The sequence below is a fragment of the Physella acuta genome, unplaced genomic scaffold (assembly GCF_028476545.2).
Source record: "Physella acuta isolate Inbredline_101_S28 unplaced genomic scaffold, ASM2847654v3 ptg001441l, whole genome shotgun sequence".
Classification (NCBI taxonomy): Eukaryota; Metazoa; Mollusca; class Gastropoda; family Physidae; genus Physella; species Physella acuta.
The window spans coordinates 625837-635645 of record NW_026732956.1 but is presented as its reverse complement, the minus strand read 5'-3'; the positions used below and the strand labels follow the sequence as shown (position 1 = coordinate 635645).

At 32.5% G+C, this 9809-nt stretch overlaps 1 protein-coding gene across 3 annotated transcripts; it reads left to right on the top strand.

Annotated features, from left to right (window-relative positions):
- Window positions 1-736: 736 nt before the first annotated feature.
- Window positions 737-9747, top strand: LOC131927820 (activating transcription factor 7-interacting protein 1). Of its 3 annotated transcripts, XM_059283672.1 has the most exons (10): window positions 737-1000; window positions 3871-4683; window positions 4853-5733; window positions 6394-6606; window positions 6754-6825; window positions 6965-7078; window positions 7459-8133; window positions 8419-8527; window positions 8611-8729; window positions 8837-9747. In XM_059283672.1, exons 2-10 carry the CDS (start codon window positions 3960-3962, stop codon window positions 8993-8995), a joined length of 3066 nt encoding a protein of 1021 aa, XP_059139655.1. In that variant the 5' UTR covers window positions 737-1000; window positions 3871-3959; the 3' UTR covers window positions 8996-9747. The 3 variants fall into 3 exon arrangements, with proteins under 3 accessions (XP_059139655.1, XP_059139656.1, XP_059139657.1); XM_059283673.1 differs by lacking the exon at window positions 6965-7078; XM_059283674.1 differs by lacking the exon at window positions 3871-4683 and having other exon boundaries at window positions 745-1000.
- Window positions 9748-9809: the final 62 nt, after the last annotated feature.

Below are 9809 nucleotides of genomic sequence, written 5' to 3'. Positions count from 1 at the left end.
ACATCGACTGTAAAAGTAAATCAAGTTTAGTTTCGTGCAAAGATCACATGTGGTGCTATTCTATTTCTAGCAGTTAAGTTTTTAATGAACATAAAAAGTGTTCACCGTTTGTAAAAATTACACGACTAGACTACCGTACTGTTATTTTGTTGTGAGTAAACGTGAGGCCGACCGGTGTAACGTATTCACAACAACCGATTTTGTCACAGAATTATTGTACTAGTGAATTCAGCAATCTTTACACCGCAGCTCGCAGCGAGAAACTGGGTCACGTCGGATTGAGATGTGGAGGGCCTAGTGTGTTCGTATCGATACTGGTCTGCTCTCGATATTGCGTTAGGCTAAGCTCTAGGCTAAACTGTAAGGCACTAATGTACAGTACTGGAGTGGTTCCTGTCCGTCCATATACATTATAAAATAGATATAGTCATTTTTTTTTAATCGAGAAATCGATTCATACATTTGAAAAAGGCATACATTGTTACTCATTGTAAATTTAAATTATAAATCATAGTGATATGATTTGGACATTAAATGTCAATATTACATCAGATTAGATGTCATTGCATTGACTATTTAATCCGTAAAGATTTTTAAAAAGATGGAGGATGGGGTCGGGATAATTACATAGAAGGATATTTGCATTGTCAAGCAATTAATGTAGTTCATAATTATTTTTTTAATAATGCCTACACATATTAGATCTACATACTTAGAAGCTGCGAAATTGTTTACAAAAAGATTCTAAGTGATTGATGAACAGTGAAATCGGCAATTTCTTATTTAGGCTACTAATATTGTACAATCACAAAGTGCTCCTGGATAAGCTATTTTTGTTTCATTTAAACTACCAATCTAAAATTAGAATTTCAATCATAACAATCATGATTGAGTTCCTGACATACCAATTCAACCAATGATATGTGGCTGTGCCTAGTAACATTGCCGTTCTACGCATGCGTGTAAAGATAGGCCACCACATCAAGGCAAGCTAAAATGAGTAAGTAATAGCCTGTATTCTAAGAGTACGTTATAATATGTGGTTATAAACATGTTGTTTTAAATGTATTATCGTTGTTTATTATTTACAGATGTAATTAAACATAAAATTAATAATTCGGAGTTAAAAGGCCAACAGCTATCGCTGTTACTAGCTAAGAGAACCGTATCAATTCAATCAACAATCAACATGGCGTCTTCCGACAATGGGTATTCCCATTTTAAAAATAAATAAATATTTTATTCTTTTTGTTTATTAAATGTTTTGTAAAAAATAGTAATTTTTTAACAAATATGGACTGATGTTTAACTATTAGGAAAAAGATATGCTATCTAACCTTAATTGTCATTTCTTCATCAGCTTTTTGAAAGAGTATTATGAGACGCTCCCTGCGCGCCTTTAGATGTCACGTGGTATGGGCCTTGACGGGGATATAGGCCAATCAGAAATAGCGCCAGCGAAATATATTATTATAACATATAAATTATAAATTAATGCCGAAAACACTTTAGTAGATTATAAAATGTATTGTTTCTGTGGAAATAATGATTTTTTTGCATTCGATCGCATATTCGCATAGCTGTAGCCTATATCACCAATAATATTAATTTTAATCCACAGTCCTAAGTTTAATGCCTATGGTTAGGTCTATATATGAGATTATGAGTAAGGTTAAGTTAGTCTAACATATATCATTCTCATATATATATATATATATATATATATATATATATATATATATATATATATATATATATATATCATACATGACGTCACTCATGGCTGGGAGATTGGGCTTAGTGATCAGTTGTGACGAAAGGGTGTTGGAATAAAATTTATGACGCCAAACTTTTCCTTAGCAATTTATTATTTATTTGTTGTAAAGTATAAATCTATATTCTAGATCTATTACACATTATCAGTCATGATTTCTTAACATATATTCAGTATTAAAAAGTAATAACGTTTCATATAATTTTAAAAAATTAGCTTGGAGGGGGGCTGTAATGTCGGGTCATTTAAGTAGTAGTCTAACGAATTGGAGGTAAAAAAAAATAGTGGCGTCATTCGAGAAAGAGCCTATTAACTTTTTTTTCTTAGCGCGAAAGCATAACTGATCCGACCGGGTGAGACATTTTGAGAAAAACAGTACTTCTGCTAATACAATACACTTATATTAACACATATATTATATACACATATATTAATAGTACATATTATGTGAATACTAAATAAACTTTAAATGTTAACCAACAGTTTTTACAGTTAAGTTACAACTTACACATCAAAACCATTGTCTTTCCTCTTATCAATTATTAATAATACCCTGGACAGAACCTCGCCTTGTACGATATATATATATATATATATATATATATATATATATATATATATATATATATATATATATATATATATATATATATATATATATATATATAAGCTATCATAGTATAAAACTATTCCGTTTTGTGGTACTTAGCTGCCGCTCGTCGACAAACAATAAATCTTTATCAAATTCCGTTTGACAGTTTCTGAAATGTTTTGTTAGACTAGCTGTAGAGTGTGATCAACCTGCCAAATGCTAGGCAAAACTGCTTATCGGAAACGTGCGGTCCTAATACAACAATATGCAATATATGTATGATATATATAGATAGAGAGACTATAATTAATAATTATGAACTAAAATATAACGTAGACATACGTAAAAAAATAAATAATAGGCCTAAATTTAGTCCCCATATAGGCCTACGTTGTTCAACTTTTTTTTTTTTTTTTTGCTGTTGCTTAATCTTCTCCACTTTAAAAATATGCTGGCTTTTTTTACACTAATTATTAAAATAAAATAAGATATTGATCTGCATAAATTTCCACGAAGAACGTCCACACCGAAAAGTGTATGAAGGCTTTTGTAAATACCATGACCTAAAATTATTTTGTATGGTGCCTTAAATTAATGTTAAATATAGATCTAGAATATGTAAACTGTATATCATCTATTTATCAGTTTTTATATGCATGACTCAATATTTTGTAACTGATATTCATTAAGCTTTGATACACAATTTAGCTGGGAAAGACAAAGTATCTAAAAAAAAATACTACGATACGACCCCTAGCTAGCGTGACCCATTTAGCATTCGGGTCCGCAGAAAGCGGGAAAGCGCTTGTACGTAAATGCCTAAGATCTAAGTTTTAAAAATAGATCATGAGTCGGCCTCTTTTTTATTACATTAAATTAGCTCACCAAAAATATTTTTGTTTAATTATGATACAGCATACACTACATCTATGTTGTTGAAACTGATTATATACATATAGCCTACATCAAATAGGTTAGGGCTAGAAATATATATAATCTCGGTCCTACCTAGATCTCTAGTCTAGATTAGTCATTAGAGACAGATGATACTCTCCATATATATAATATATATACTGGATATTATATATATATATATATATATATATATATATATATATATATATATATATATATATATATAGTTAAAATCAGAGCCACGTAGTTTATCCGATAGTTTTTAATGTATTGATCTAATGATACTAATCTAGATCTAATATTGGTAGATAGTGAGGAATTTCCTTTGAAATATTTTTTTTTTTCTAAAATAATTAAGGGAAGCAAATAGCATAATTTGTATAGATTCTATAGGATTCTACACATCATGCGATCTAATCATTAATCCATCTACTGTTAACTTAAAAATATAATATACACTGTTAAAAAAAACACTAGGCCTTTACCATTGTAATTTTCAAAGTAATATCCAACAAGAAAATCAGTCAGCATTTATCATGTTTGTATTATTTTTTTATTGTATTATCAAGGTACCTTTTCTTTTTCACAGAAAAATTGTGACAAAGCCAGAGAATATAAAATGTGCCAATATCTAAGATTAAACTGTATTAATGAATAATTTCTGGATCAGACATTTACATGGCTGACCTATTAAGTGTAGATTGTGGTGGAAATTCAATCACTCAAAATATGAAAGAAATTAACCACTTAAATGTGGAATCAACAAAAAATAAATGTGATTTTTTCATTAGTAATTCTGAAGGTTGTAGTGAAGCCTCAGTTGTTTCAACTGATACAGAGTCAGTTGTAAATGGAAAAACCAGCCCATCTCTTTCTCCTGAAAGCAACAACCACATTAAACTTACAGAGGAAAGAAATAACTCATCTACTGTTGTAGGTCCTATATCTCCTGTAATCTGTAAGGATTCTCCCCCAAATATAGCTAAGGAATCAAAGGAAGATGAGTCATTAGAAAAAGTGTCTAAACATGGTAGCTCTAGTGAGCTACTAGTAAATAGCAATCCTATAGATGAAAATAGTGGGGTTGGGGAGGAAAGTGGGGTTGAAATCTTACTTCCAATAGAAAATGATCTTGATGACTCTCTAAACTCTACATCAAACTTAAATGGAGCAGAGAGTTCACCTATACAAATAGTTCCAAACAGTGATCATGCAACAAATAAAACAGTTCATGAAAGTCCTGTAGATAATAAAACCATTCTAGACAAGGATACTGTGCTAGATGATAAGACAGTTACAGACAGTGAACAATGTTCTAGCCTTGAGGAAAAAAACTCTTTTTCCATGACCATGACTGAGTTGGATTCACCTAAACCTGTTACAAATACAGAAAATATACAAGGTGAGAAAAGATCAGGTATTCAAACCAGACAGAAGGTTTGGTATGAGCATGTGCTTAGAAATATGCTTAAAAAGTAAGCAAACCTGCTGTAACTGCAGTGAACATTTAAAGTGTGATGCAGGTGTCATAAGCTTGTAGTGTTAATTTAAAACTTTTTTTTTCCTTTCAGCTGTCTCTGGCTCAGCTGCTGAGCTAGCTCAAGGTAATGACGAGCTACCTAATGTGACAAACCAGGAAATAAGCATACAAGTTGCTAATGGCTTAGGTGATAAGCAGGCTCAAATACCAGTACCTGATTCAAGTTTTGTTAAATCTACTGATTATAATGACGTTACTTCATCAGAGAGTGAAGAAATTTTAATTATAAATGAAGATGTAGATTGTAATAAAAGTGATGAAGCTGAAGATAGTGAACGAGACAAACTTGATGCTCGAGAAACTGACATAGATAATAAAAATAGCCAGGAGTCAATGGATATACAAATACACAGTGAGTCGGATATGACAGCGGAAAGCCCTGAATTAGACATTGTAATTGTTGGTTGTGTTTCTAAAGACGATTCTAAAGCTGATGACTTATCAGCTAATTCTCAAAACAGTTTTACTGAAATCACACCTAATAATCCCTGCTCTGATGATCCAGAGTTAATTATAACTGAAGAAAACCTAGCTGTCAAAGAAGGGAATCAAAATATTAGCCTGGATACATTTAGCTTCAAAAATATTTTACAGCAATCCTTTACAAATAAGCCAACCGAAGCAACGGAAGGATCAAGTCATGAGGAAATGGAAACAGAAAACAATGATCTCTGTGAAAAGAGTTCAACAAATGCTGAAGGTATTGTTGATATTCAACTAGACAATAAAGAATCAACTCAAAGTGAGTTAAAACCAGAAAGTATCAGAAAACGTGCTTTATCTGAGGATGGCTCTTCTAGTTTCACAAAGAAAGCTAAATCAGAAGATCAGCTTTCAAGTGAAAACAAAAATATTACAGCTGAAGCCAAGGAAACAAAATACCTAGAATCTCCAATTCAACTGTCATGTGAGGTATGATTGTCTTATCTATATATATATAATTCTCTACATGGGGACCATGCGGGACACCACCACGTAAGCTTGCCTAGCCTCCCCCTCCCTTCCTCTCTAGGCATTTCGCCCCCACCCCCACCAGTCTGGTGTGCTGTGGTTCATGCCAAATGTTAACAATTGTAGTGACGGCTATTAGGGGCAGATAATTTAGTTTTTAAACGATTTGAAACTTAGGGGAGGTAACTAAGAGGAGACTGCTTTCATGGAGGAGGGGGGTATCGTCCTTCACGAGCTACTTATAGTGTTTTAAAGCAAATATTTTCAGTTGCAGCATTGGTAGTGTCGAATTCACAAATTATGAATTATTGAAAAATATAACATATAACAACTAAATAGCGTTGTATGCTTAGCCACAGGTCGGCTTGTAGCTTATATTTACCCCGGACCACAAATACAAAAAGTAAAAGAAACATAATTTTTTTCCCAAGTTGTTTTATTCTTGGATTATTTCATTTTCAGACCAATTTCTCATGAACAGCACATTTTAATTTTTCTCTCATGTTTTTCAAATTGTTTCATTATATTTAGTTAATTGAATGTTTTAACAGGCAATCACACATTTTGTATAATACCAGCTTAACAATTTGTATTGAAATCTCATTTTTCTGAAAACATCAGGCACTACAAACCTTTATTACTGCTCGTGTAAAAGCATTCATAAGAAATCAAAAACAAGTACACATAGAAAAACTAAACAAGAGAACAAGAAATATGCAGACTGCCAGTAACTTGTGGAAAGAAACTGCTAAACATCTTGAGAGATCAGTGATGGAACTTTCTCTTCTAAATCAAAAACTTGAGAAAAGAAAAGCTCATTCGCATACTGTAAAGGTTTGTGATAATGAGTTTTTACGTTTGTTGTTTTTTATTTAAAATGTAGCTTCTTTTTTTACTTAACCGTTAACTTGTGCAATACTTTCTCCTTGTATTCCGTTAGTAATAACATTAATAATTTGAAGTCTTAATACACTTTTAAAGCAACTTGCTTCGAGGACCATTGGGATACAAGTCAATGAAGATAAAGTTAAAACTGTTACATCTACTGTTAATGTAAGTATTTTGTAGTGGTTTTTTTTATTTCTGCGTTTGTGTTTTTGACTTGAGTTAGTGACGAGTATCCAAAGTATGGTAGTATCATTAAAAAATTTGAGTAGGCATATTTAAAACAGAGATATTAAAATTATTTTAGGGATCTCCAAATAAACAATTAGATACCGTGCAATCAAGTGTTTCTGTATGTTTACCTCCGTCTGTGTTACTGAATCCCCCACAGCAAATTCATTCCTCTATTAGACAACCTCAAGTAAGTAACGTACTCAAGAATTGTGCATAGTTTGGTTTTTACACTTTCTGTTTTCTTGTTTTGGAAATTATTGGACTAGACTTATTTATAACTTATAACCTTATAACCTTACAATAAGGTGTAAAGATTAAAGTGATCTCTCAGAAATTAGCTTGTGTTTGGTTTTAAACAACCAGTCTTTGGTTTTTCTTTTAAAACAACTGTTTTGTGGACCTGATTTTTTTCAAATAGAAAAATCCTTCCATGTGCTGCAGTTGTCTATATTTGGTCTGGGTAATGATAGTTAAAAACCTAAAAATGGCACATCATTTATGCTTACAATACTTACATATATTTTTTAATAAAACATTCCTTTTATGATAGAATATTGCATTTTGCAGACTCAGGGAAACACGAATACTCTTCGTATGCCAAATCGAAACTCAGCTCCACCCCACCCGCAAGGCATACAAACTTCACCACGGTTTGGAAGACCAAACCAACAATTCTCACCCCGTGCTCCAGCAAACATATCTCCCAGACAACAATCTTCCTCACTAAATAAGTCTGTTCAACAGGCAATCAGAGGTTCTCTTACATCGCCAGCCACCAACAATGTGGTTAACTTGATTGATTTAACTGATGACGATGATGTTTCAAGAAAAGCACTTCGAGCTCCTGCACAATCAAATACACAAACCACAAACATTGGTGCTGGTAACAAGACTTATCCAGCAACAAATGGGTTGATTCACAATGTTCCCATGTCAACTGGCACACCTGTTATGTTGAACACTAACAACCAGCTGTTGGCCCAACCTTTAAACAATCCACAGTTTATTACATCTAACAATGGACTTCCAGGAGCACCGTTCCAGCTGCTTCCAATTAACACTAATACAACAGTAAACCGTCCTCCTGTACTTGCTTTATTGCCTGGGGCCAGATCTAGTGGACCAATCAATTCTTCCATTCCAAATGCACAGCTCACATCGCCTAGGGGTATGTTGTACAATAATTCATCAGCTGCTGCACCTACAAAAACTCATAGTTTGCCACCATCTTGCCATATAAGTGTAAGTATAGTTTTTATTTACCAGCTGATAAGTTTTGAAAAAATACATGTAACCTGTTTTATGTTTTACTTGGCTTTTCAAGCTAGTTATTTATAATCTAGGCTTTGTGTTTTTGTTGTTAGAATTTATTTAGTACAATTTATTATCATTTTTTTTTTTGCTATAGCTAAAGTATTTATTTAACATTTTCTATTATTATTAGCATTCAGTGGGGTTTTTTTTAATTACTGTCTTACTGTTTAGTTAATAGTATTATATTTATTTTTTAACAACTGTTTCTTCCAGAGTAAACACCCTGCACCTTTACCCACAAATCAAGATGCTGGTAATGCACCACCAAATGCCAAAAACCGTCCTCCAAAACCTGGTCTTAAGATCTCACGTGTGTCACAAGGTAGATGTAACTTTAATGTATGGTTCTTGAAGTTAAGCTATTACCAATTCATGTGTGCTTCACTTGTTTATTATGATTTTCAGGAATAGTCTTATCATGGAACATGCCCTCTTTGGTGGAAGTTGAGAAAATTTCCTCCTACCAACTTTTTGCATACCAGGAAACTGAGTCATCAGTTCCCAAGTCTAATCTATGGAAAAAGGTAATGGCTCAGTTATGAATGTAATTTTTTTTAAATGTCACATTCCAACATCTGTTGCATTTTGTGTTCTAAATTTTTCTTAATAATTTGTGTAAATATTTTCTCAGGTTGGGGATGTGAAAGCTCTCCCACTTCCCATGGCTTGTACTTTGACACAGTTTCAGGAGGGTAACAAATACCATTTTGCAGTTCGTGCTGTGGACCAGTACGGCAGATGTGGCTCTTACAGTGACCCAAGTTCTATTTTTCTTGGACCTAAAACATAAGACTACGAACAGAAATTTTCCCTGTGTAATAAGCATTTTCTATTTTTTTTTTCTCTTCTATTTTTGACAACTGGTTTGTATAAGCTACTTTTAAAAAGTAGCTGATTTCTGGCATTATTTTTTTTCATCTTGAATAATGTGTTTACTAAATCTTCAGTAATTGTAAATTGGGTTGTTGGCTGAGCAGGATTTTATTGTATATATTAGTAATTTCATTTGTTTACCTCAAGGGTTGAAATAATACGATTTGAAATAATGAGAATGTTTTATTATTACTTTCCCAATGGCACATGAGTTTGAGAGTTTTGTGGAGAAAACCAATATTTATTAGTGACAATGTTTTATGGTGATTGCATTGGTTGGTTTCTTTTATGAAACTGTTTTTATAATGAGCATCAATATTAAAGACCATATCTTATACTTAAACAAGTGTGTTTAACAGCAACGGTAAAAACATTTTGTTTTCGGTGTAGATTTCCTTTAAACTTCTTGCATCTTTGTTTTGTTGTCAATAACTACTGTAGGCCTACTGTAAGTTATTAAATAATTTCTACATGGTGGATTAGTCATGTGGATTATTTGGTAATCCTAGAGCTTTAACTTAAAGAGGTTTTAAGACTGTGTGTGACTTAGTTGTGTTTGGCTCTGTCTAGTAATTGTTCTTTTATGACTGGATACTGACAATGACATTGTGTTTGGGCTTAATCAGGCTATTGTTTTGAATAGTTGTATTAAAAGTCTGATGCTACATCCAAGTGTGTCAAGCTTTCTCTTATTATTTTTTTTACTCATCATAGTCATAGATCGGTAAGTA